This window comes from Anser anser, assembly GCF_964211835.1.
Source record: "Anser anser genome assembly, chromosome: 2".
Classification (NCBI taxonomy): domain Eukaryota; kingdom Metazoa; phylum Chordata; class Aves; order Anseriformes; family Anatidae; genus Anser; species Anser anser.
In genome coordinates, this window is record NC_139721.1 from 93,122,953 (window position 1) to 93,150,751 (window position 27,799).

Sequence of the window (27,799 nt, forward strand, 5' to 3'; positions counted from 1 at the left end):
GGCTTAGATGCTGCTTTTGAATTAGCACTTTGGAGTTGATTTTCTTATGTAAGCTATGTGATTAGCAATTGTATTTAAACTGGAAGTTTTGTGATAAGAGAAAGTTGTATTCTCCTCAGTTCTGCATTGGTCTGGTAGTTAGCAGAACTGCAGTGCATAAGCAAGATGCTCACTGTCATCTAAGCACTTTAGAAACCACTCAGCTTGAACCTGAGTGCTTGTTGAAAGTTTAAGGCAATTTGTTACCTTCTTGGTCCAGATGAACCTTAAAAAGGTTCACAGAGGTTGAGACTGTGATGCTTCTTCGGTGTTTTTGCACTATTTCAGTGACCATGACTAGCTGTGCTGTCATCCTTAGCTGAGTTATGCTGGGTTTAAAATAACAAAGCATACAGTGCACTGAATTTTCCATTATGCTGGGAATTGAGATTTCAACTCCAAAATATTTTTTTTCAAAGTCTTTAATAGAGCATTCAGGAGCTTTTTATTTGAGGATTATTACTTAAAACCAGTATTTTATATATATTACACCTCTCTGTTATGAGATCTTAATGCAAATGTGTAAAGCTGATCTGTGAGTCCACTACTAAAAATATTCTTTTAGTTAGAGTGGAGTCAAGAAAAACTGAAAGTTGCAGTATTTAAGAAAAACACGCTCTCAAAAAACTGTTAAACCAAGCTTTCCTTAGGCGTAGACAGATAGAAGCATCTGGTGTTGCATAATACCCATCAGTACTGTCACTAGACCAGAGTACCCGGTCTTTCCTCTTAGTTTGCCTCATTGTCTGCAGAGGCATAACCAAGAGCTCCACGTGTGTTGTACGTTTAATATTCAGAGAGTAAGTGGGTTTTGTGCACACATAGTAGTGTGTTGTTGTGTTTTGTGTCTTTTTTTTTCCAAACCGTAACTTTTGTTTCTGTAGTTAATTTGTAAATATATGCATACTGAAGAAAATGGAGGGAACAAATCCATCTAAGGACTGAAATTCTCAACTTCAATGTATAGCTTTCATGCTGTTACATGTGCTGGAAGTCAGTCTATAATGTAGTGTCTACTGTGTTTTTAAAATGCAGCAAAATACATGCTGCAAATTTGCCACTCCTTGGGCTCAAAATCTTTGCATCTTATTACAGTAACATTACAAAAGAAGCTCTGTAGGGAGGAGACGTAGAGATTGCTGGATGCTGTGCTCGACTATCAAAGTGATGGATGCTGTCAGAAACATAGATGAAGAGAAGACAGTTTAAAGAAAAGGGAAAAAAAGAGCTTTGTTTCCTGTAATGAACAGATTTTCTTTCTTTATGTAATATTATTCTTTAGTTCTTTATTCTCCTCTTGGAGAGTGGTTACTTCCTATCTTCTCTTTTGATCCTAACATTGTGTCCTTTAAAGATCTTTGCTTCCTTTCACACTACATAGACACCGACCGTGCAAGCCCCTAATGGCACCCAGAAATGCTGTCAGACTCCCTTCTCTCATTATACTGCTCAGCTCCTTGTCAGGTGTTAGCAACCATGCTTTCTTTTCCATATCCAGTTTCCTTCGACTCCTCTCCTTGAGTTTAGCCCTCTTCTTCCCAAGATAGAGAAGGTTCTGGCTTGCTTTGGAAAGAGACCATTAATGCAGCTATGTTCTTATACTTTGCATTTCACCTGCCTCACTAGTCTGTTTTACTCTTTAAAGGATTCCCCTTGACATGTTCTCTGACTTGACCTCTTTGACAGTCTAAGAGCATTTATGTTTCATTCTTACTCCTTCAAATTGACATAACAATCTTTGTCCTATCAGGGCCACAGTTCATAACTTAAATATGTCTTCCCTGTTACCATCTGATCTCTCCTCTTCATTTTCTGTTACAAAAATTCTTTTTAAAAGGTCTTTTTCTCATCTGTGAAAGATTGCTGGACTTTTTCTCTTATAGTCCTGTCATCATTTGCTGATCCACGTGAAACGTTCTTTATGGTTTCCCTTCAGCATCTGGCACAGGCTTCAGGAGCCTGTTACCCTGCAAACCTAGTCTGGCTTCCAGCAGGCCACTTAGTGCTTTTTGGACTCATTTTCTCCGTGAGCCTCTGCCACAGTGTTTTTCCCTTTAGACAGCAGTCTGTGGCATTTTGGTTACAGGTATTTATTCTTTGCAGCTTTGCACCATGTGACCAGCAGGGTCACAGCTGATTCTTAAGGAGAAGATAACCTTTAACTAAACTTCCACTATCTCGTTTTGTGGGACTTGAATATCCCAAACCCATGAGAAGACACCAATTGGAAGTAAATATGTGTTGTTGCAGAATCACAGAATCATCTAGGTTTGGAAGAGACCTCCAAGATCATCTAGTCCAACCTCTGACCTAACACTAACAAGTCCTCCACTAAACCATACCACTAAACTCTACATCTAAACGTCTTTTAAAGACCTCCAGGGATGGTGACTCAACCACTTCCCTGGGCAGCCCATTCCAATGCCTAACAGCCCTTTCAGTAAGGAAGTTCTTCCTAATATCCAACCTAAACCTCCCCTGGCGCAACGTTAGCCCATTCCCCCTCATCCTGTCACCAAGCACGTGGGAGAATAAACCAACCCCCACCTCGCCACAGCCTCCTTTCAGGTATCTATGCTATTCGTAAGTATCGTTGCAGCCTTCCCCGGTCTCCTAAAGTACTTCTGCCACCTGAGACTTCCAAGCTGAGAGGGAGGAAAACAGGACAGGACGTTTCTCTCCATGCTGTTTTCACCCAGGGTCTTCATACCAACAAGCAAGAAACCATCTAATGCACAAAACTGACCTCTGCTTACCTTCTACTTGCTTTGATCATTACCTTTCTCACTGTGAGCGTGACTTAAACCAGCAAATGTGGAGAGAGAAGGCAAGGTTTCTTTAGCTGGTTCTTCTCATATGGTTCTGACCACAATAAGAGGAAGGAACCGAAAGACAGGCTGATGAATAGACAGAATAGGCAGAGGCACTAATTCTACCAGAGGTGGTATAAAAACCAGAAGTTTGTCATTTCACTATTACTGAGTCACCAGATTCCTCCAGACCTCCCATTTTATCTGAAATATTCCTGCTTCAGGTAGCTACATTGTAATCGCTTTGTGGTTTAAATTTATCATTTCTAATGTAAACATATAATTCCTTTGATTTATGAATTTATAATTTATATATTTGTCTTCACTTCTATAAAGTGAAGACAAACTAAGGTCACAAATACATGTTGCCTACAGAGGAAAACCAAAAAGAAATGTTTTTCCTCTGTAAGGCAATGACTTTGATAATTTTTTTTTATAGATATTAATTTTGCAGGATTGCTTTCCCCAGCTAAAATATCTGAAGCAGAGTTCAGCAACTTATACGTTACGTATGTACCAACTTCTGCCCTTAGTGGAAATGTATGTAAAAAGATTTTCACAGACATCTTAAGTATTTCTTCCCTGATAACTTCCAGGGCTGTCTCCCGTAATTACTTAGGATACCACTCTCAAGAGAATAGCACTGTTACAGTGTTGTCAGTGCTATAACAGTGTGTAAATAAATTAGTAACAACGTCTTTTTTTTACTTCTATGTATATGAAGTACAGTGTGTCAAGAGTAGCTGTATACATTTAGCTACTGTTGTGCAGCAATAAAATGTACATGAATATCCTCTGGCTCCAGTGTTTGTTCCAGAGTTAAGTTTTAATATTAACTGATTCATCATTGAATGACTTCAAGTAATCATAGCACCTGAATCATCTTATAGTCATGGCAACCTTTTACTCACTCTTTGGAAATTAGTACTGCCAAAACAAAAATCTGTTATCTGAACAAAAATCTGTTATCTGTTATCCTTGCCTGAAAAAAAATAAAAATAAAAAGATGGCCAATACTGTAATGAGGCATTAAGAGTAACTAGAACTTTACTGTTGTAGTAGGTCAGTTAGTAATCACTTAGACAAGCTTCTGGACTTTCACACAGAAAATAGAACATTTTAAAAAGTGTTCAGCACTTTTTGGTGTTGTTTTGTTTCAGGTCAACCATTTGTAAATCCTGATGGGACGCCTGCAATATACAATCCTCCCAGCAGCCAGCAGACAATGAGAAGCCAGATGGTGGGACAGTCTCAGCAGCAGCCTTCATCCCAGCAGCCTCAGCAGGTTCAACAGCCACAGCAGCAAATGGCAAGTCACCTTGTCACACAGGTAGGTGTGGAGGCCATTGGAAAAAGAAGTGAAGCTCTCAAGGATATGAAGAATGACAGAAAGATTAGGGTAGGGAAGGATGCAGCTAGAAAAAATAACTTTTCTTTTGAGATAAATGGGGCCCTTGATATATGTATTCGACATGGATGAAACAGCTGGAGTAGGAGAATTCCTTTAAAAATTCCATCTAAAGGATGGTTTCATTTTGAAAAGGACCATTAAGCTAGTTGGAATATGTCTACATAGTCTTTAAATTTATTTTGGAAAAATTGCCATGTACGTGAAAGTTGAAGCATTCGATTTCAGACTAGTTCAATCTGTAGTTCTGTACAAATTGTGAAATTGAGTGAAGTTATGGGAGCTCAGATCTATATTGACTCTTTGCCGGACAACTTTCCATGGCTTGGAAAATAAAAGTGTGTATTAATGGTTTCTCCTTTGTAATGTTTAATTACTCTCCCCATTTTCTCTATTTTTACTGGTGTGTAGGTTTATACTATATTAATAGTAAAACTCTTGGTAAATTTGCTCCCTAATGCTAGTAGACCATTAGCAGTACTGCGTAAAATTTTACAGTACTATTCTCATTATTCATTTCTGCTATCTCGATAAGAGAGTTGTGGCATGCAACATAGGTAGCGGTTACAAGAATATTTACACAGACCAAACAGGCATGAAGATTTTCATCACCACCATGCCTGAAGTAGGGTATTGACCACTGTTTCTTAGCTGCAATGTCTGTCAAGCTGAGGGCAGAACTAGAATCCATTAGTGATAGCGTGAGAGGGGAAGGAGGAGAATTTGAACAGCAACTTTTCAAAGTTTACCACTTTGTGGATCTTTAAGGATCCTTGAGAGCTCTGTGCATGCTTGGCGGCTCTGGCCATTCACACTTCTACAGATTTCTCCTGATGTGATGTGAACTGCCACAAACTTTTCCCTGTCCCTTTCAGCAGCAGTAGGGTTGAGTTAAAAAATTCAGGAACAACTTGGGGCCCTACAAACTCTTCCTTTTGAAGTTATATCAGGGCTAGGCTGTAGGTAGCCTTTTCTCCAAGCACCCCTGCCCCAACAGGAAGACCCACTATCTTCTGTCTGTGCACCATTCTCTGGCTACAAACCCACTCCTAGCTGGAACTCTGGAGCTACAGCAGTAGTGGGGAACAGCAGCATAGTTTAGGCACAGTGCCATTGTGCTTCAACTCCTTGGCCCCTGGATGGCTGTGGCACATGGCCAGCCATAGCCAAGCATGGGCAGCAGCCTTTCAGTCTGATTCAAACTTAATTTTGTGGATTGTGTGCCTACTCCCTCAGCATGAACTGCAAGAGGGAACTATTCCAGCAAGAATCCTATATTCTACTTGCTCCCAGAGCAACCAAAACCTACAGGGCTTTTTGTGTTATAATTTGGCACAGTTTCATCCCAGCTTATCCTGTGAGACAATGTTTAAATTCAGTGAAGTGCTCCGATTTTACTGGGTTTGGACTAATGCTTGTGGTTTTTGTCTTGATTTGGTCTCAGCGGTTTTAGAAGGAGGTGGTAGCAAACCTGTGTAAGATTCAAGTTAAATGATAGATTAAAATAAAAGGAATAGTAAAGCTATTCCAAGGCAATAATGCTGTAGAAAATTGTTCTTTTACTTAGATAAAATGTGATTTGAGCTGACAGACCTCCCTCTTGTTAATTCACAACCTGTTTTTTCTCTTTCTAGCTACTGTGTTCTGCCAAAGCAGCTTTCCAATCAGTATTCCTTTGCCTATAGGACACTCAGAGTTAAATCAGTCATTATCGGCAAAATCCACGTGTATACTTACACTGTGTTGCTCTTCTATTTTATCTCAGTAAATTAAATGTAGAATCATAATTTTGGCTTTGCTTCACATCAGTAATAAGAGAGTGTAGCTGTGGCTTTATTTACTCTAACAGCCATCAAATATAAGAAAATAAGCAGAAATTCGTAATAAAGAATTGTTTGTGAAAAGCTAAATCGAGGACTAAAATCCCAGTACCTGACCTCTTGTACTGTACTGGTGATTAGTCACCTGCATTTTCAGAGCTATGTTTGAGAAAGACCTTTGTAATCAGTAACAGAGTTTGTTGTTGCCGTTCTCTAAGTGGGTTGTATTTATTGTCTTTTGCTGTGTTTATTTTGCAGCCTGTTCAGGCAATGCAGCCATCTTCTCAGTCAGTCCAATATCCAGCAGTTTCTTATCCTCCCCAGCATCTCCTGCCAATCTCTCCAACGCAGCAGTTTTCTGTGGTACTAAAGACTTTGTATTTTCCTTTACTTGAAGTTGTGTGTGTGTGTGTGTGCATGAGTGTGCTTGAGAGCCTCGAGGGCTTGATACTGCAAGGGGCTTCCCAAAATGAGACCCCCATCTCAATCCCTTTTAGCCTTAACACTTTTGATACTGACAAGCATTTTGTAAGAGTGTACCCACTGATTCTCGTTATCCAGCCTGGGCAATGAAGTTAGGAGAAGGGTTCTCTACCTGGTTAGTGGAACCTCCAGAAAATATTCTGTTGTGCCTGTGTTAGGAGCCTGTCTTTCACCACTTTGTCAAGGGAGCTTAAATTGCTAACTTGAGTATTTGAGATTTGGATATTTTATGTCCACAAAGACAGGAGAAGAGACCTCTAGGACATCAGTATACTAAAACTGCTGCCTAGATTTATTCCCTGATCATACCAGAGCACTTGGAAAATAGGGTATTGGTGAGCCAGCTGTAAAAGGTGTGATACTATCATGTATCATGACAAAGCACTAATGGCTCACATATAATAAAAATAAATACACTTTTGGAGTCTGAATCTGGCTTGGTGCTTATAAGACTAAGTTTACATGGTTGTAAAATTAAGCTGATATTTTAAGAGGTGCTACAAGTTTTTGTTTTGTTTTTCTTTTCTGTTATTCTCTCTCATGCTGGTAATATTGTTTAAGGCTGATTTTTTCCAAGGCAGAGTTGTCACCTAGTTATAATATAAGATGGAAACAAAGCCGAACAGATCCCTGCAGCTGGAATAGCATTATTAATTCCTGGTAGATGAACAGTAAAAGACAAGAAAAAAAAGACCACTGCTGAATGGAAGTTGGATATCTCAGTGCTAGTTCCCGTGAAAACTGCAGGCATCCTGCAGGCATCTCAGTTTGTTCTAAGTGGTAGTAGTACCTCGGCCGATAGTTTTAGCAGCTAACTTAATAGAGAAATTTCACCTTCTTTCTGAAATTGTTTTCATAAATGCTGAATTAGTGTCCTTAATATCCATTACATTGTACATACAGTGTGTTAAATTGTAGAGTTTTGAAGCTCTTGGTCTCTGTTGTGCAAATCCAGAGGCATTCCAGGTGCAGTAAAGTTTCTCATTGAATTTGTTTGCAATCATTTGCCATCCAGGTAGTCAGTGTACTAAGTTTTTAAAGAAACAACTTCAAACAGACAACTTATGTGCCTGAACATGAATGTAAGGTGACGCTAAATTTAATAGCGATCCTTTCTTTTGTCACCTGAAGTTCTGGCTAAGAGCGTTTAAAATGTTTGCACGTTATCTGCTTGCAGACTGGAAGGGTGAGTCTCTGTGTAGCAAGTGCTTGTTGCAGTACTCTCCGCAGAGACCCTTTTTTCTATTTTGAAGTTTTCCGTCCTAAGTATATTGTGTGGAATGGTTTTGGAGAGTGAAACACCATAAGGATGTCAACACAATCAAAGAGGCTCCGTTTAAAAATAGATTGGGCGTTTTAAGTAAAAATAATATTTGTATTGCTAATTCCCTGTTCCTGAGGAGGAAATAAAGAAGGGACCATAGTCTGCATATTAGCACACACTAGTTTTATGATGGATTTATTACTATATAGAATACATTTTAATGTTGGATATTTAAGTCTTGTAGTATGGGCACAAATGAAGATGCATAGAGCCACGTTTGTAATTCTATGACCTTCATAAAATAAACTTGAGAGTTGATTTTGTATGGATATTTTTGCAAGACTGAACATATGCTGTCTAGAATCCTTGTGTCATTACCAGCATGTAATGAGACTTAGGTCCATTGACTTAAATTGGTATGTTCATCCTACCATAGATTTTTCCCCCTCTCCAGTCAAATAAAATACTTGTTTCTTTTCAACGCTGAATAAAAAGTCTTGAAATAGTAACTGAAGACTTAGCTTTTTTTTTACCTTCTCTGTGTTTGCAACCTTGGATTTTTTCAAAACAGTCCAAAAAGGAAAAGGTCTGCACCTGAATCCTACTGAATTCCTCTTGGGATCATTTTGAAACACAGGTGAAATTACGAGCATGTCTTTGGCTGAGGAATTCTGTGGGGAAGTGGTATTCATCATAAAGTTATTCTTGTGCCCTTTATACAGAAAATGTCGTCTTCTGAATGCTGTAAAGTTCACTGTCATTTAGGGGGAAAAAAAGGGAGCAGGAAGGGTAAAAGCCAAAATAATTGGCTTTTGTGCTAATCACCTTGCAGCCCAGAAGTCTTTGTCAAAGCATTTATAGTCATTTTCATTTTAATTGCCTTCATTTTTTGTAGATATTCATGCAAAGTTTGGCACTTACTTGAGCTGAGCAATTCGTTTTCCCTTCATGCTCTGTTTGAATCTATTTTGTTTTGCTAATTTGCATAAGTGTCTACCACAGATATCATGTCTACACCATTTTCTACTGGCTTTTGCCCTGCAGAGAGATGACATGACAACACAGTTTAACCAGATGAGCTTGAGTCGTCAATCATCAGGAGACAACCCTGAATCACCTTCTGGCCCTGTCTACCCGTCACCTATCTTACAGCAGCCTGCGCAGCAGACAGGTTACATTATGGCTTCCCCAACTCAACAGCTTCCCCCAGGAGGCTTTACAGGTTCAGGTCCACCAGTGTCTCAGCAAGTGCTGCAGCCACCACCGCCACCCCAAGGCTTTGTGCAACAGCCACCACCACCTGCTCAGGTAGGCAAAACCTTTGCTTCCCTCTGTTGCCAGTTTGGCATGATGCTCTTTGTAACATCAGAAAAAGAATATAAAATATATTCTCCAAGTTCTTGATTTTTTTTTATTTTTTTTTTCTTGGTAAAAGTTTAGCAGATTTTTAGGCAACAGGAAACTTGCAAAGCTTCTATCATTTCCTGGGTTTTCAGCAATTCATTCCCTATCCCCAAACAAGTTTCTGAACATATGTTTACACTCCAGGACACATCTGCATATGAATATGGAGGAGGAGAGTGAGTAAATATCCGTAGTCCCTTTTTCCTGTATGTATACCAAAAGAGCAACATACGCATCAGCCCAGGTAGTTAATCATATTTAATTGACTTGAACATGTGAGATGTCACAGATCAATAATTTTTACTGTCTTCCTGAAGACTGATTATGTTTTACTGTTCACTACCAAACATCTCTACTTGTCTCCTGGGTACCTTTACAGAATATTGAAAGTGATTGCTATCAAGAAGTAAAATGCACAGATGAATTTCTGGCCCATTTTCAGGGCATACACTTTAAAAAGCTAAATTTCTTATCCAATTATGGATAACTTCATTTAAACTTTATTTTAAAATGCTACTAATACTATGTATCCTATTTTCATTTTATCCCTTTGAAGAAGGTATTTAAAAAATAAAGTATAAAAGGTCAACATTTCTTTTAATGTCAAAGTAATGAAGAATTCATGCTGTTATAATGTTTTAAGTGGGCTGGAGATCCAGCACCTTGGTAATTAACAATAGAAGAAATCAGAGGAATACTGGATGCTCACATCCCATAGAGGACTGTGGCATCCATTGTTTCTGAAGTTAGAAATTATACACCCCTTTTTCTGAGAGAAGGATTATGGAAAAATAATATTAAGGAGCTGAAATTCAAAATAATGTTATGATTTTTTAAATGGAAAATAATGCTAATAAAAGGTTTCAGTGTTGACCAAATGTAGGGGTTTTCTGTTTGTTTGTTTTAATTTTGGGAGGAAAAAATGACTTGAGCAGAATCCCATGATGCATCCCTCTCCCTGTTCAGATTGTGTTTTCTAAGTGACTGTGGCTAGTGGCTGTCCAGCATTCTTTCCTCACATCTAACCCCTGCTGCCCTCAGTGTTTTCAAGTGTCATTTAAGCAAGCCTCACAACACTTCTAGTGAACCAGATCAATGCGAGCACCTCCATTTTACAAGCTGCCACTGCAACAGGGGCAAAGCGGTACGCTTCACAGCCCTGTAAGCTGGGGGCTTTGCTGTAGGAGCTGAGGGGATGGCAACCATCACACTGCCTGGTGTGTTGAGGACCCTGCTATGGGGCTGCATGCCTCCACCTCTCCCATCTCAGGCGAGACCAAAAATGTAGGACACTCTGGGGTGTCTACCTAGACCCCCTTCAGTTGACTTTGGTGCTTTTCTGAGCTTACGTCACAGAGTTGCTGGCTGTGCAGTGGTCATCTGGGGGTTGAGTGGTGGGGCTTCCCCTTTGTGATCTGTAGCTCGGAGCAGGGTTTTTTACTCCGACTAGCTTAGCGTCACTTTGTGAAGCTGTTTTCTGTTATTAAACTTGTTCTGTTGTTCCTGGTGAGACAGAGAAACTTCTTCAGAGGACAAGTGAAGAGGAGGTGACTTCTCATATATAGGTTGCTGTAGGACCAGTAATATTCTACTGGTATGTCTTAATTGCTGCTGTGTCTCTGTCCATATCACTAATGTGCTACGTACAGGGGCTTTCCTCTTACAACATAATAAACTGGAGAGTTACTGAGGGGTGGAAAAAAAGAATCTTCTGGGTTTGCAGCAACTTTAGTTACTTCCTCAGGGAACAGTTTTTCTTCGGGGAGGGGTAGAAAGATGCAAAATTCAGAGCTGTCAGCTTCCTCTGCTGTTCACACCTTTCATTTCCGAGTTGTCACTCCCCCAAAAATCTTGTCCTTGTCTTGTTCAAATATGTCTGTGGAAGAGGGTGTGGGGGGGTCAGTCCCCGCTGGCCATGTTCACATACTGTGAAAGTACGGTGGCCTTGGTCTGCTGGAGAGGGAAATGGGGCAGCAGCTTTTTGGCATCAGCATACACAGATGGAAAATTATGATCTAGAATATGGGATGGTGGTTTTGGTGCTTCTCATAGCACAAATAGGGGATGTCTCTTACAGGAAGCTAACTGAAGACTTGGGAAATAGTAGTTCCTCTGTTCTGACTGCCTCTACCAGCTTTACCAGTTCAACTTACTGGGCAAGGCAGCTAGACCAAAATGCCCTCCCCTGCCCATGGCAAAACTTCTCTGTGGTACTGGTTACTGCCAATCTGAATCCCCTGTTACTCTTCTGGATTTAGATGTGATACTAGGCTGGTTTCAGATGCCAAAGCAGGTAGTCTGAGGAAGGCTTAAAACCAGAAAAGCAATAAAGATAGCAATGCCCGCAAAACACTGTGATGCATTAATCAATGCAAAGTAATCAATGTAAAAGAACTTTTATATCTTAAATGTTCCTATTGAATTTACACCAGTGAAAGAGAGGCTAGACTCTAATGGCTAATTAGTTCCCGTAAATGCATTGCTGATAAGGTTCTAGTAGATTGGCTGTGGGGCCATCTATGCTGTTGGAAGATAGGAGAGCAATGAAAATTTGTGTAGAAGTCCTGTACACAGTATGAACTTTTCCTTTGGGAGCTGAAAAATGGAGTAAGAGAAGCTCTCCAAGCCTTCAAACCCAAAGGTACTACATTAAATTATTAGCTTTTGTATTAAAATTCAGTTAAATATGTCTCTACAGCTGCTCTCCAAGTTGATGTATCAAAGTAGCAACAGACTGAGTTTGGAAGGGCATGCCTAAGAAGTGGTGAGAGGACCTCTTACGCTTCTTTTGCCACTTTAGCTATTCCACAGCTTAACAACAGTCATGATTTAATAACCTGAAAATAGTGTTCTGTCTTTGTTCAGCTAATTGGGAAGAAAAAAGGACAAAACACCTTTGCTTGGGTTTTCTGAAAGGGACTTTGAGCAGCAAATTCCCTTGTTTGCTTTCTGTATCATAGATAGGGAACATCTTCACTTTCTCAGTTTTCTTCTCTTTTTGATATTTCTTCAGTAGCACTTACGGGCTCAAGCACGTCAGTAAAGGTCCACAACAGTTTTTGACAACATTCTCTCATTGGTGCTTGTCACTGCTCAGCATTTGGTGCTTATAGTTTCTGCCTCTGCAAATGAAGAAATGGGAAAACGGCAAGTACTATGACAATGAGGAGGCGGCATTTAAAACTTATCTCCGCCTCTGACTCACTCTTTATGAAAGTTTATGAAAGGGCAAAATGATGTCCAGAAATGAGGTGGCATGAATTCTTGGAGAGGTTGGGAGAAGTAATACATGGTGAGGGATTTTTCACCTGAATTAACTGTGTCATTACTTTGAGATGGCTCTTTGCAGAACTCCCCTCCTAGAGAATCCATAGGTATCATAAGACAAAATCCTTATTCATAGCATGTCTCCTGTAGAAGACATGAAAAAAGGTTGGGGTGTCAATTTGGAGGCAGAAGTCCTGTATGTGGGTGGTCTTTTCTTGATGATCTGATGCAATGGTATTGGAGGATATGCCTGCAGGTGTCGTACACAGGTCGTTGTTGTTTTGTTACTGCTATTATAATTGTCATGAAGGTTAAGGGGAAGAGAGAAATCCTTGATGAAAGACTCAGCACAGTCAGTAATGATATCGGGAAGAAATGTACCTTCGCGTTTCAGTACATTATTGTGGTTTCTGTTGTCTTCGCTACCATTTTATGTAACTGTAGCTGCCATTAGCAATAGAGTCAGAATCATTAATCATCTGGATGAAGGTGTTAATCCAAACATAACTAGATGTCAGCATTATTAAGAGAAGGTAGAATACCTGTGTGATGACAGAATCAAGCTGTGAGTCAGTAGAGAGATAAGCTAGGAAAATAAAAATGAGTCTGAAAGACGTGTGGAATTGTATTCCTACAATGAAGAAATAAATAGTGTAAACTTAATGAAAGCTGTTAGAGAGCATCTGAGAGACACCTGGGCTGATGATGCATTTTCACTGTATGTGGACAGAAAAAAAGTAGAAAGCCAGTGCAACGTTGACTCTTTGCCCATCACTTAGAGACAAAGCACGGTAAAAGGAGGAAAAAGTAATGGCAGTACATGCAATGAGTGTCTTTGAAGTGAAAGTGATGTACCCAGTTCTGTTGCAGTTTAACTTAATTTATTAAAAAATATAGATAAAATAGAGATACGTTAGAATGGTCAGCCTCCAAACGAAGAGGAGATTCACCTACAAAATAAGAATATCCCAGACAGAAAGGATCATCTGTCAAATATTTTCAGGGTAATTAGTGCAGAGGGGGGATTTTTCATCATGTCAGTGATTAAAATCATAAAGTAATGTCTTTAGGCTAAAGAAGGTGGCATCTAGGTTATGGTCTCAGACGGGCAGGTTTTTTTAGGATAATCAAATAGTTGTGTTGGCATGCTTGTTAGTGTAGTGAAAACTTCTCAGTTCTGTAAATGTTATACCATCTAAAGGTCCAGGATTAGACTGTGCATTCACATAGGAAAGCAGTTCAAATGTAATTTGGTATTTCTGTAGGCTTCAACAGAAATAGTGTTTTTTGTTAGAGAGCACATAAGCAAGATATTAGTAATGCTGATGTAATGAGAAACTGAAAAATTCAGGAGGGTCAGAGGGGACAATGTGAGCAGTACTTGTTACTTGCAGTCCCTCTAATTTCACTGTTCACTAAGTAATATCAAAAAGGACAAATAACGTCTCGCCTACTGAAATATAGATGTACTCAAGATAAATGAAAATGGATCCTTCCAGACCCCGATCACCAAAGACCTATTTTATCCATGTCTATATTTTACACCAAGCCATTCTTTTAACGTCTGATCTCTTCTTTGCAAGATGTGTGTGTATTTACTAGCAAGTTCATCCATTAATCTTTTAAAATTGAATGATTTTTTACCCAATATTCCTACTACTAACATTTTTCAGGGTGATAGATTGCACTCTGATAAGCTTCTAAATGGGGTGTATAACAAATGTATTACATTACAGTGAATTCAGAAGATGAGAGAAAACCCTTTGACTAATTCTGAAAAGTTAATATGTGATGAAACAAATAGTAAAATCCAAATACACCTGTAATGTTTCAGTGTAAGTGCATGTTTTGATGCTGAGCATGTTCAACTACTAAACCTCAAAACTCTACTTCAAAATCTGCTCTTTAGGCTATGTTTTAAAGTTTATAGTTATAGACTCCTCTCACAAGAGAGAATTCACACACACTTGTGTGTTTTCAAATATCTAGAGTTTTGTCTGCACAAGGAAAATGAGGAAGTGGAGGGTAAATCAAATAAATTTAAATTCTTTAAGGGAGATTAAGATAATAATAACAATAACAATAATAATAATAATAAAAGAGATGATATCTAATCTGTTCCTCTGCTCCAAGGCGGGATCAACTATATTTCTTGACTTGACTTAGCTTGAGTCCTCTCACCTCCGTCAAGTCTACTATTGTAGAGTCTTGCTGAGAGCAGTCAGGTTTCCACATGATGAGTTTATGGCACTAAACTGTCCTGATCCATTATTTACACTGCTATGATGTTTAAAGAGTAGATTTGCACCCTAAATGTCTGTATCTACTTTCCTGGCTTTCCTTTGCACAGACACAAATTCATTGTGTTTTGTTTTGTTTTGCTTTGTTTTTTTGTCCATTTTACAAGGCATTTTGATTTTACTTTAGTCTCTAAGAAAACCAATGACTCAAAGACAGGTTACAGCCATTAGGTCTCACCTGGTGTCCTCATGAGGGAAGATAGCTAACAACATTTTCCAATCGAAACATTTTTGTCTTTTTCATATTGGTTTGAACCTATCTGATACTATTGGGTGGGGGTGGGGGTGAGGGGAGCTATGTGAGCTATGTGATTTCCATTGATTCAAGAGAAAATTAATAAACCTTGCAAAATGAATGGGTATTCGACCTCTTGACTGACAGGTGATATTGATTTTCAGCCTGTTTGGGGGTGTTCTCTTCACCAGTATCAACTAGTCCAGTTATGTTGATTCAGATATTTTTTCTACCAAGCATATTCATTAATCATTTGCTTGCCCAATTAGCCATGCATACCCTCTTCTCTATTTTTTTTTAATCTGTGCTTGTTCTTTTTCATCTGACAAAGTCTCTAGGAAAATTTCTGATCTCTTTTACAATGTTCTCTCTGTATACAAAATAATGCAGTTACCTTTATTCAATTAATTCTTTCCTTGATGGGTAATCAGAATGAATGAACTCTTCCAGAAGCATTCTCTATGTATAAATAAAAAATAGTTCTAAGTTTTGTAAGAAAAAAACAAAAGCATTTTGTATTACTTCATGGATGTGTCTGAGTAGGATAAATGATACGTGCAAGGAAAGATATTGAATGATTTTTAAAGAAATGTTGACAGACTTGGCAGAAGTCATGAGAGAAATATCAATCAAGCCTGTGTTCCTCTGCAGTTTGTTGGTAACGTAAGCTTCTGAACTTTGTAAATTAGCTGCAGAATCAACTGCGGATGAAAATGAAAAACTTTGAGTGCTCTGAACTTGCTAAGGGTCAGTTGAAAACTGTTTAGCACAGATTTCTCAGTAATGGTGATAGAGCACGTACAGAAAAAATCCTTAGCTTCATTTGCCCTCAAACTTCACGTCCAGCTACGTGATAAGGTGATGTAGAATGCATTGTTCTATAGTAATAATAATAGAAAAAAGAAGTCCACCTTGCAGAACTTGCTGAATCAATGCCTTCCTTTAGCTCCTGCAAGAAAAAAAACTATGATTGTTTTTGCACACTAAATGCAAAAGGAGCTTTATGGGGAAACGTTCACGTAAGGAAGGATGTAGCTATTAAAAGTGGGAATTTAATAATAGTTTCATACAAGTATTACAGCCATATGGATTCTATCTTTCCCTCTCTCTCTCACCTATCTATATTTTTTACTCCAGGCCATTCTTTGCTTCGTACTAATCATTTCCTCCAGAGTTCACTTAGTGGTTCAGTATGCTGTCTATGCGTATTATGTTGATAATGGAAGGTGTTGTTTGCATCCATTTTTCTGCAGCATTTGATACTTTGCTATGATTTCTTTAGTATAAGGGTGTAGGGGTTTTTTATGCATTCTGTATGTTTCTCTTCTAATTAAAACTTTTTTCTATCTGTTTCTCAAAGCATCTGAGAGTGAATTTGGTAACAACCCTTTTCCTAGCAAAGCTGAAAACAAGCAGCAGTGCTTGAGGAGACATGAAGCAAGTCTCTCCTCTTGATTACTGTTACCAATATGCTTTACCTTAACTCTTGCTCCTCTTCCATTTTGGTTTTGTAAGTTTTCGAGTTTTTGAGTATGTAGTTAGCTGCTGTTCTCTCTCTCTTTGCAGATGCCAGTGTATTATTACCCATCTGGTCAGTACCCTACCTCAACAACTCAGCAGTACAGACCCATTGCCTCAGTTCAGTACAATGCACAGCGGAGTCAACAAATCCCGCAGACTGCACAGCAAGCAGGTATTTATATCTGCTACTCATTTCTTCAGCTACTCACAGTACATTTTACTGGTGAAACCTATTGGTTGTGTTTTAATTTTGAATTTGAACGATATAGGAGAAAGCTGGTTATTGTTTTCTTTGAAAATACGGTGAAAATTGAAGATTGGAAACTGCTTGGAGGTACCAAGCAGTGGAAGAATGGAGATTGCATTCTCCACCACTGCTGTCCTGCATGCAGTGCCATGTCCTCAGTGTCAGTGCTCCACATAACAGGCACACAGAGAACATGAGCAGTCAAGCCAACTACATTCAGTTTTGTCCTTCATCATGCAAACTCCACAGTCATTTGTAAAACAAGACATGTTTCAGCTCTGTGCCAGAGGTTTGCAGCACTGTAGACCGGGCTGGTGCTGTGTTTTGTCATTGTTGTGCTCCACCCCCTTCTGCTTTACCTGAGCCTGGGGAGCCGTGCGGTGGCCCATGTGGTTGGCGGCTGGAGGGACCAGTACCCGCAGGGATGTGCGGCTGGAAGGGGGGCCGTTACACTGTAAGAGAGTGAGTAGCAGGTCTCACAGTGAACCGGTCTCTTTTCCTGCTGTGGCATGCCACTCCTGATGACACCAGAGTAAGAGGGGCATAGAGTTGTGCGGCTGCATGTTGGGGAGGGTAAGGGCTGTGCTTGTGAAAGGATCCTTGCATTTCTGGTGAATAAACAGCTCATTTGGTTTTGGAGGGTTTTGTTTAAGTCGTTGGTTGGGTATTCCTTTAGAGCACACCTTCCATCATACAGTGTCTCAAACAGTAACCCCAAGGAGGGGGTGTTGTTTACCAGTAGGGCTTGCAATTACAGACATGCTGGGTAGGATAAAGCATTCATCTTTCTGTCTGGGTTTGACAGAAAGTCTTCTGAATGGCAAAGCAGGTTCCCTGCAAAGGCATTGATAGGAAAACCTTTTAAGATGCAAATCAAGAGCCCAGACAGAAGAAGGGAACAAGACTTATGGGGTCATGCAGCCTGTCACCCTGTCTTTGTAATGTAACTGCTGGCAATTTTGTTCATGTTCTCTCAGGTGGGCAGGAAAGCAAAGACACAACAAACAGCTATAACTAAGCAATTGATTACTTAAAAAAAATAAAAATGCTGATCTGTGCTTTAATAAAATTGATGTTGGTCTGGTCAGTGTCAGTGGTGGCTAAAAGCATCTGCTTTCATAACTTTGTATTTCTACATTCCTGAGAGAGAAGGAGGTGAGATATTGCACAAAGGTCATCTGTCTCTTCTAGCTTCTTCTGCCTTGCAGTCTGGCACCATATTTATTACCTCGGTATACTGGATCTTTGAACCTAAGTGCAAATCAATTTATAAGACATTTGGCTCTGCTGTGTTATTATAAAAGCATATTTATCAGTTTAATGCTACATCGATAGCATAGTGGGGATTATGGTAAATGAAGTGCAAAAAAGATGGTCTGAAATACTTAAGTGATGTTCTGGAGACAATTCAGCTATTTAATCTTGAGGAAGTCATAATTTTAAAGATACATAGCACGGTAGCCATTATGTTTGAGTGCAGACAGTGCAAAGATGCAAATACTAATTTTGTTTCTGTGTTTACTGCATCATTTTCCACATATGTTTGGAAAATATTAGTCAAGGAGACTGCAAAATCTCTAGAGCATCGGTGTTTTCCTGCAATTTGTTCTTTCAGTTACCTGCTCGGTTGGAAACATTATTCTTATCTAGTTTCAAAATGAAAACATTGTGACTATGATTTAGACTCCCTGCTGTGGCCATTGTAAGCATTTAGCTGTTCTCAGATCTTGAGACTTGACTGGGAACAAATTCCTCAAGCTGCTTTATTCCTTTGGACTCAGATAAATCCTTTCAAATAACCCTTGTCTGAGCATGTGATAGGCATGCCAGGAAGCAGTTTGGAGGTTCCTGCAGGTTGTCTTTCTTGAGGTATGGTGCAAGGGTGAAGTCATGAGGATAGACTCCTGAGTTGGATCACCTTGTAGTAGGTGTACCAGAATGGAGATGTTATTCTCCATGTCCCATCAGGTTGTGGCTGCTGATGGGGCCCAACACAGCCCCATACCTCCAAGAAGAGGAACTACACCTTCTACAGCAAAGTGAATTTCATCCTTCATTTCTGGTGTTTTGTTCAGTCCCATTCCCCCTCCCCCTGCCCCCCCCCTTCTGTTTGCAAGCACTTAACTTGCAATTTTGACCAGAGTCAATGAAGTTATTGAGTATAAATAATGTTTTAGCTGAACCAATACAACATTGCAATGTCAAAAACTGTTGCTGGGACAGGAATTGGAGAATGTCAGGAGCACCTTGGGTCTGTGGACTGTTTAGGTTGTAATGTTCATGGTCATAGTCAGTCACTTGGAAGAATGTGGAATGATCATTTTGAATTTATGTACCACTACATACCTTGGCATTTGGAAAATAATTAGCTTTCCAAAGCATTGTATAACTTATATAAAAATAAAGAAATTATAGGAAAGCATATTATTTATGCTACAGACTTGCTGCAGGATGTTCACTGTGAACACTGAGACACCAAAGGAGTGATTTGGTGATGATTTCAGGTAGTTTTCTGCCCAGTGTCACAGAATCTACTTTTCTTCCCATTACACATCCTGTCAGCCTCCCCACACGTTTTGCTCCATGTGCCTTGTGGCCTCAGTCCAACCTGCAAAAATCCTCATCTCTTTCAGTACCCCTTTGATGCCACACTCTCAGCTCCCACTCACACCCACTAACTTCTTGCTGGGCAGGAGATGGTGTTTTGGCACTGCAGCAGTTACTATGAGGGTTATTCAAGGAAGTCTGGCAGGGTAAACACAAATATTTTTTCCTTCAGAAACCAGGACAGAAAAAAAAAAAAGTAAAGAGAAACACTTCTAGACCTTCCTAGAAACTTGTACTTGACTGGAAAACAGCAATCACAGAGTTTTTGAGACTGTTTTTTCCCAACCGTGCTCCAGGATGGCACAAAGCAGGCTGTGCTTGTGCCAGAGATAACTAGGGGCAGGAGAATGGAGACGTTAAGGAGAATAGAGCCTGTAAAAGAGAGTGCAGGTCAAGAATATTGAGGATGGAAAGGGGCAACAGCTGGGAATGAGGCAGATGGAAAAGATGAGTGCAGAAATGGTTTCCCTGAAGACCTGGTGCTGCTCGCTGCTGCTGTGGAGAGAAGACAGCTGCAGCGCAGGCAAGCCCACAGGAGCCCATGCTGGCTGCCCATACCTGCCCAGCGGCTCCCATGGAGGTGTGAACAGGGAGGCAGCATCAGCCTGGAAAAGCTTAGACAATGATTTTAGTAAAATAAAGTTTGCCTGCTCAGAGGAGCTCTTGCAAGCTTTCAACTCCTTGCATCAGCAAGGAGTTCAGATTTTGGTTTTCCCACTTTGGGTTGCAGAGGTCAAAGTTTGATCTAATGCCAAGCAATTTGTTTTCATTTTTCTTAGAAAAGGTCTCTGCAGGAGCAGAGTGATATTGATGACTTTTACAGCAAGCAGATGAAGTAAAATGTCAGTACAGCATCTGTAGTGGCTAAGGGAGTCTGTATTCTCTCATGGTTCTGGAAGGAGAGCAATATTAAGTTAAAATGGCTCCAGGGCAGAAAAAAAGATGAGCTCACCTAAAATTAGTTTAGAGCTCTGACAGCAATAAATCATTTGGAGAGAAGGATGAGAACTTTTCTGTGTATTTACTTTTTTTTTTTCTTTTTCAAGCAGGGGTTTGTATAAGAACATAGTTGACACATTTCTGGCAGAAGCTTGGAACAAAATCTGTTGTCCATGAAGATTTTATAGAAACCTTTTCCATTTGAATTACATTTGTTTCTTTTCAGGACCCAGACAAAAATGGGGTGTTTGATGTGGTGGCATAGCCTGTAAACAGAAATGCTTTTATTTCACTTGGAGACATACCATTGTAGCTCTTCTTCATTGTGCTGCTTCTGTACCATTCTTGTGTCCAGTCTTGTGCACTGCACAGTTTTTCCAGGTGTTGTTACTGAGCTGGGGTTGGGTTCTAGACAGTATCTGTCACACCATGGCATGCATAGGACACATTAGGTGGATTCTTAGGCTTTTCTCAGATGACTGTTCTCAAAAGCATTGTGCTCCTTTCTCAGAGTATTTGGGTATGTTGCCGTTACTCATTTCTGCCTGTTATAACAGGTGATACTTAACATACTGAGCAATGCACAGTACTATAACCACTCAGAATTATATACTATCTCTGTATTCTCATGTCGCTGTACTCTATAAATCACACCTCTAACATCATGAGTAAGTATTTCCATTTTCAGCAGTTATTTCTATGTTGGTAGTTTTGAAAGCTTTCAATCCTAGTTTTTATGGCTGTTTTTCTTTTTTCTTTTTTTAAAGAGATATTGATAAGACAGTATTGATTTACATTTTACTATGGTAGAAGAAATCAGTAATGGGCTATTTTATGTCTGTGTGTCTATTTACTCTCATTGTAGTAAGTGCTCTGCACTTACAGGATTTTTCATCTTTTAAGTGCTTCATAAAGATGAGCTGCATAAGTACATGAGTATTACTTTGGGATATATAACTGTTATTGCTGTTCAGAAATGAGCAAGCTGCAACAAATTACATGATTTTTTCCCACTCTACTTCATTATTGTAGGCCTGTCTCATGCATTCCAGATAATTTCTGAGTGCAATAGAAATTTTGTGGAAAAATCATGTTTAGATTCTTGTTTGGACTATAGTTCTAAAAGGCAGTTTCCTTGATTTATTGCATAGTTGTAAGGCAAAAATGTGTGGCATGTGTTTTCCATCAGTAGTGAAGATCATCTTCTGAGGAAATTAAAGCTAAGATCTGTAGTATTTGGTTGAAATATCGTCCAGCCAAAGGTTTACACTCATATATCCAGAGAAAATTAGTTTGTTTTCACCATAATTGGCTGGTCTATAATTCCTGCAATCAATATAGTGGTTTTAGGATTTCTCATATGTTTGAGAATCAATGAATGTTTACATTATAACTTGTTTCATTGTCCAGATAGCACTGGCACGTTCAGATTGCACAGGAAATCTCTGCTCTTTCCTAAAAGCAGAGTAGTTTGTTGTGTTCATTCAATTTCACCTTTGACAAAAGGAAGATAATGTGTGAGGAAAGTATGTGTCTGAATACTGCCCAGATACCGAGTCCCTTCTTAGTAAGTGCCATAAATATCATGTAAACAGCAAACGTTTGTCATGGAGGAAAAGTAATATTTCTGATGGAAGACTCTATTACTAGCTTTTACAGCTTTCAGAAAGGAAAAAGAGGTAATTGTCTCTCTAATGCATCTCCAAAACAAATTTTAAGCAAAGACAAAATGTACCTTAACAGAATGCATAAATTTGCTTAACTACAAATCAGAGTCAAATTGACAATGAAATACTGAATTTTTGCTTAATTTAATAATTTAGGTGTCAGTGTAATTGAAGAGTGTTATCTTCAAGTCTCTTTCATCCTCTTCGTCTTCTGAAAGCATATGTCACTCTAAACCGATAATGAGAAGGAAAAAAAAATGGGGAAGGGTAATACGCAGCACTAAAAGAAAGATTGGTTTGTTATCATGGTCATTACAGAACCTTATAAAGAAGGATTGCAGCTTTCTACCTTCATTAGCAGCCTGATAGGAGCTCATGGTCCACGATAGATTTGTTTGCATAATTCCATCTATAATTTCTGTGCTTATATAAACATAAACAACTTCAAATTTAAGTATCTAATTATCTAAAGAAATTGTTTTTCCAGCAGTAATTGTTTATTGCACTATTGAAACAAATTTGTACTGAAGGTGTCCATCTGTGTTTAATAACCAGAAATGCAAATGCTCTGTTTTTCAGCAGATACTGCTTATCCTGAAAAGCATTCCAGGGGTTGTCTCTCTCATATTAAGGGTCATGACAGGAACAGGATGGACGTAGCCCTACAGTTTTAGACACTTAAGTGTTGTGCCAGTAACATTGGCGTAAGGCTTTGAAATTGCACAGCATTTTATTAAATGGTAGGGCCAGATCAAGGAAGAGTTTGCAGCAATTGCTCTAGGAGGACAAGGCTCAAGCTTGTGATCTTGAAGTGATCCATACAGATAGTTTTTGTCTAAGTATTTTATGGTTAAGTTAGAGTTGCCTTTCTGCCTGTACCTACAAGTGCTTCCATGTTGACATGTTGACACCAGTGAGCATCTCAGACTATGACCATCTGCGATGCAGAGCTAAGCACTCCTCCTGCCAGCTGCCACAAGGACTTATTTCAGGCAGGTGTGTTGTGGAAAGTGTCTGTAGCAAACCTTGGGGCTCAGGCTTGTGTTATGGTTTTTGTTATTGTTGTTGGCTGTTGTTGTGGGGGTTTTTTTGTTTGTTTGTTTGTTTTTGGGGGGGTAGGGGGAAGAGGGAAAGGGAGCACTTAAATCACATCTGGAGAAGAAGGAGACCTCCTCCTTTAACTTAAACTGGAACCAAACCTTAAAATTTAGGCATTCCCTTGGCAGGAGAAACCTACATGCTTTGGTTGGCCCAAGAGGGTCTTAACCCACATTGTTCACTGATGGGGAAATTATCACCAGGATCTCTGTAATTCAGGGGCATTCTCTGTCCTTCTTACAGTACTTTCTTTAGGTAGGTGAAGGAGACTGTGAAGAAATATTTCATTTTTTTTTTCATAAGGTGACTGGCTTAACCAGGACTGAAGCTTACAAATGTTTAAATTTCTAGTCTTAGAAACACAAAGTCATGTTGCCCTTCTGACATTAAGCAATAATGCTGGTCCAATAATCAAGAAACATTTAGCCTTGCAGAGTAACTATAATTGAAATTAGTAGCAGAATTAATACTACTACCTACACTCCCTCTAGTGTATGAGATTTTTGAAATTAAAAGGCAGAATAATTTTTTTTGAAAAACTTTGTTTCTTTTCAAAGGACTCATTTATTCAGCATTCACACCAAAAGAGGGCAAATACTGAGGGAAGAGAACTCTGTTAGACTTGAGCCATAAGAATTTTAAGACAGGCATTTTGGGGGTTTTCTTTCAAAGCTTCTCAACTTTTGTTCAACTTCTTTAGCTCTAATTAAAATCCAAGTAATTTCTAACAACATTGCTAGAGTTTCAGACTAAGATATACATAGTTTTTAGTGAATTAATATGTATTAATGTCATACTTGTTAATGTACAGGAGCAATCAGAGAGAAAAGATTTCTGGTAGTATTGTGCAGTGGATAGGACATTGAAATATCCCTTGTAAAAATTGTAGATGCCATGTTAAGATGTAGGGAATGCTCTGAGGTATTCAACAATGTGTACAAAGAATCTTTGTATTTCTGTCTTTCCTTTGCCGGAAAGTCATGTATAATCTCTATTTCTAATTCTGTGTTTGATCAGTGCACAGTGCTCCCACTTCTTGCAATGGAAATTTCCAGCAGCAAGTAATTGAGAGGTTTATATTGTAGCCCTGTAGTGCAAAGAAAATTTCATCTTTTCATATATTTTTTTATTTTCTGAAACCCTCTTGCCATTGCTAGAACAAGTGGAGCCCCACCACTGACAGAAATGCTAGAAGGGCTGTCTGGGGTAGCAGAGGACAGCTCTAGCTCTGCTTCAGGCATGCTGCCCATGGTAGGTCTCTAGGCTGTGGGGCTCAAATTTTCTGCAACTTTCCCACAGATGAAAGCATGCAACAGGATGGAGAAATGTAGCAGGGCTTTGGGGTATAAGGTAATGACTGAAGGAATACTCCAGGTGTACAGCAGAGGTCTGCACTGCAGAGGAGAGGGGAGACTTATGGTTGCTATTGATTGAGGTTGTAAAAAAATTGAAACATTTTATAGCTGTAAAATTTAACAGAACAGGATACTTTTTTAGATGGGAGAACTGAGGAGGGAGATGTGTGTGAGTGTGAGCTGCCTGGAAGAAAGGTCATGGACCAGAGGAACTCAAGAATGATATCCCAGAAACTGAAGCAGTGTTTTGCTGACCAGCCTTGATATATAAAAAGTGCCTTTACCTGAATTTTGTTCTACCTTTGTTACAGTCAGTTACTGTTTGCATAAGCTGGCTGCAAGAACATTGGCCCTCTGCGATCGTAAGGACTTGTTCATTTTGATTTGCCACCATTAGATACATAGACTGCATGCATTGTTAAATGATTGTGGTAATTGCAAGTGATGGGAAATAAGGTTCATACCGTGGCTGTGTGAATGAGGCAGCCCTTCAGAGTATTCCCAAAGGCAGGAGCCAGTTTCCTTAGCAACAGGCGAAGATATGTGCTGCCTCTCCCAGCAGTTCTTCACCTCTTCCTCAGGTCCTGTTCTCCTCTGCAGTTTGCTCATTACACACCAGAGCAGAGAGCATTCTTGCAGCATGAGCTAATTGTAATGCATGATGGCTGGTAGCTGTCATTGTTATTGGACACAAAATAAAAAAATTGAATTTGCTGTCTGAGTGTCTGGTTCTAACAACAGCTTAATTATTTCTGTTATTACTAGTGATACATGGTCCCTGCTGAGGTTTCACTTCCAGTGGGTATCTCTGGCATTTATCATTATGAACAATAAGGATAAACTCATATTTTCTTGCTGCAGACTCTGTTGATGATTCCCTCTTGGCTAATAGGATGTAGATTGAGAAAGGAAAGTGGTGATTCTTTACTCAGCCTTTGCTGCCAGTCTTGAGACCTAGCTATGAATACAAGTCATTTTATGTTAATTCACTCCAGAACTAACACAGCCTTTGCGAAGTAGAAGTTGGTTGATACTGCTCAGACCTTCTGTCTCTGTTTCTGCTTATGTGCTGGTAGTGAGACGTGACTATATCCTCATCAGAAACGTTATTTTCAGGATGGAGAGACAAATAGTACATTACTTAATATGCTGAAATGAAATTCATTTTTACAAAATGCTCTTTTTAACCTAGAAATTTCTATAGTGTAGAAGTTCGAATCTCTAAGCCAACCTTACCTGAATAATGAGAAGTTAAATGAGCTTTTATCCTGGTTTATCTAAAGGGGCTAAGATTATAAATATTTTATCCCTGACTCTCCTTCTCCATTTTTGTGTTTAATTTAAATTTTATTTTCAGTGCAGTGCCAAGGATCCTACTGTCTCCATAAAATATAATCTTTTGTCTACCATCACACTAGTGCTTAAGGAAAGGAAAAGAGGCCAATCTGTGCAATAACAATTATCATACTCAAGGCTACAGCTAGTGTTGAGAGCCTTTTGTGCACAGAACCATGTATATCAATGTGAAGAGATTTTTTTTCGCAAGTCTTTGAATTTTTTCATCATCTTTAGTCATGGCCTTCCATGTATGTAGGAAACCCACAACCATAGTAAGTGAGTGAACTTGCCCTGCATATAACAGTGGTCTTCTGTGTGTTGCTGGTCATTTCTGTATCAGTTTGCTGTGACTATTTAGTGAAAAGAAAAAAAAAAAAAAGAGGCTGAGCTTTCACATCAGTGTGGCAGGACTGAGTCTTAATGGTCCATATGTCTGGATAACACAAATGTGATAGAAATCTAAGTAAAGAAAGCACAAGAATATATTATTTACTGTTGGTCCCATCCAATTTTACATGACTTAGGCAACACACATTATGTTAAAATTAAGTCCCTCACTGAAACATCTTAGCCTGAAGAAGTTACTTCAAAAATGCAGCCATTTCTGAGCAAGCAATTATTTAGGCTATATATATATTTATCTTCATCCCATGTCCAATTATAAGTGACTCAGACAACACAAAATATGTTAACATAAAGCATCTCTGAAAGATCTTGGTCCTGTGGCATTACTTCAAAAAAAAAAAAAAAAGCAACCTGTTCTGAGCAAGCAGATATTTAGGCTATATTTATGTATCCTTGCTCTTTTTGTCAGCCTGTATTATCAAAACAATTTATATGCTTCAGCACTGTCCTTGGGGCTTCCAAGTAGCTTGCTGATAAAAGCAGAACATCTTCAATAACATATGCACAACATTGTTGAATTTCCAGTTAGCTTATTGTTGGGCGCTACCTTTCATCAGGTACTGAGTCTGTAGAAATGCAAAAGACTGGATTTTTACAGATCCTACAAAGGAACCTCCCCAAATTCAATTTTTAAAGTTGCCAAGTATAAAGAATACATGAAAGAGGGGAAATATATAAATTATAAACAGCAATGTGCTACTTCAAAATGACTGCTGTGTTAATAGTTTGGATCAAATGGCAATTTTAATTCTGTCTTCATTGGAGAAATACAAAGCAATTAATCTTTTGTAGCACATTGTGAAAAATAAGGGCTTAAACAGGATCTCAGTTGAGACTGTTCCTTCACTTAACCTTGAGCTGGGCAATAAATAATTATAAAAGCATCTACATTGCAAAGCAAAAGTAATTTGGTGAAATAGAATTATATCATGTAATAGAGGAATTAGAAATCTGAATTAGGTTTCCTGCTGTCCTTTTTTCTACAAAATGTGAATTTGTCTCTGATTTGTGTGTAAAAGAGTGGAACTGGGTTTTACAAAGCACCTTCTGTACCCAACCTATCACCAAATCGTGAACTATGTTATTTGTATTGCAGTGCTGGCATAGGGAAATGCTATTGTGCTCTCTCAACTATAGCTCATGTAGAGCCTGTGATGATAGGGTTTGTGTTATGGAGAGAGAAAGTGATGTCTAAGGTGTATGCATGTCTAACGCCTTTCAAATAATCTTCTGCTCTTGACGCAGGGCACCATATCATCTGTGCTGCATTCCATTAAATTTTCAGTGATACCATGTTATATGAAGTTTTTACTCTGTTCTGGTGAGCTGCTAAGGAGACTGAAGGTTTGTCATTACAAGTCAGAGATACTTTTTTTTGCAGCCTCTCTCCTGCCCGTGCAGCTACCACACTGCTGTTCCTTACAGCTCCCTTATGCATCTCAAAGTAGCACTGCTAATCTTGCTTCACCTTGGGGCTTTTCTACCAACTCAATGAAAGTTGGGCAACAAAAGTATCGATGAAGCATATATGCCATAGGTCACCAGTTTGTCATGGAGCTATGTCAAGGGTGCTTTGATAAGTAGAGGCAAAG

General features: G+C 39.1%; 1 protein-coding gene across 24 annotated transcripts in view; it reads left to right on the forward strand.

Moving 5' to 3' along the window:
* The window catches only part of ARPP21 (cAMP regulated phosphoprotein 21), a 213,064-nt gene that overhangs the window by 159,049 nt on the left and 26,216 nt on the right, over positions 1-27,799 (forward strand). For all 24 annotated transcript variants that reach the window (XM_083827514.1, XM_083827519.1, XM_083827520.1 and 21 more), the window contains 4 exons: positions 4,010-4,179; positions 6,336-6,440; positions 8,869-9,132; positions 16,597-16,723. In XM_083827514.1, coding sequence (XP_083683640.1) covers positions 4,010-4,179; positions 6,336-6,440; positions 8,869-9,132; positions 16,597-16,723 — 666 coding nt within the window. The remainder of the gene's footprint in view (positions 1-4,009; positions 4,180-6,335; positions 6,441-8,868; positions 9,133-16,596; positions 16,724-27,799) is intronic.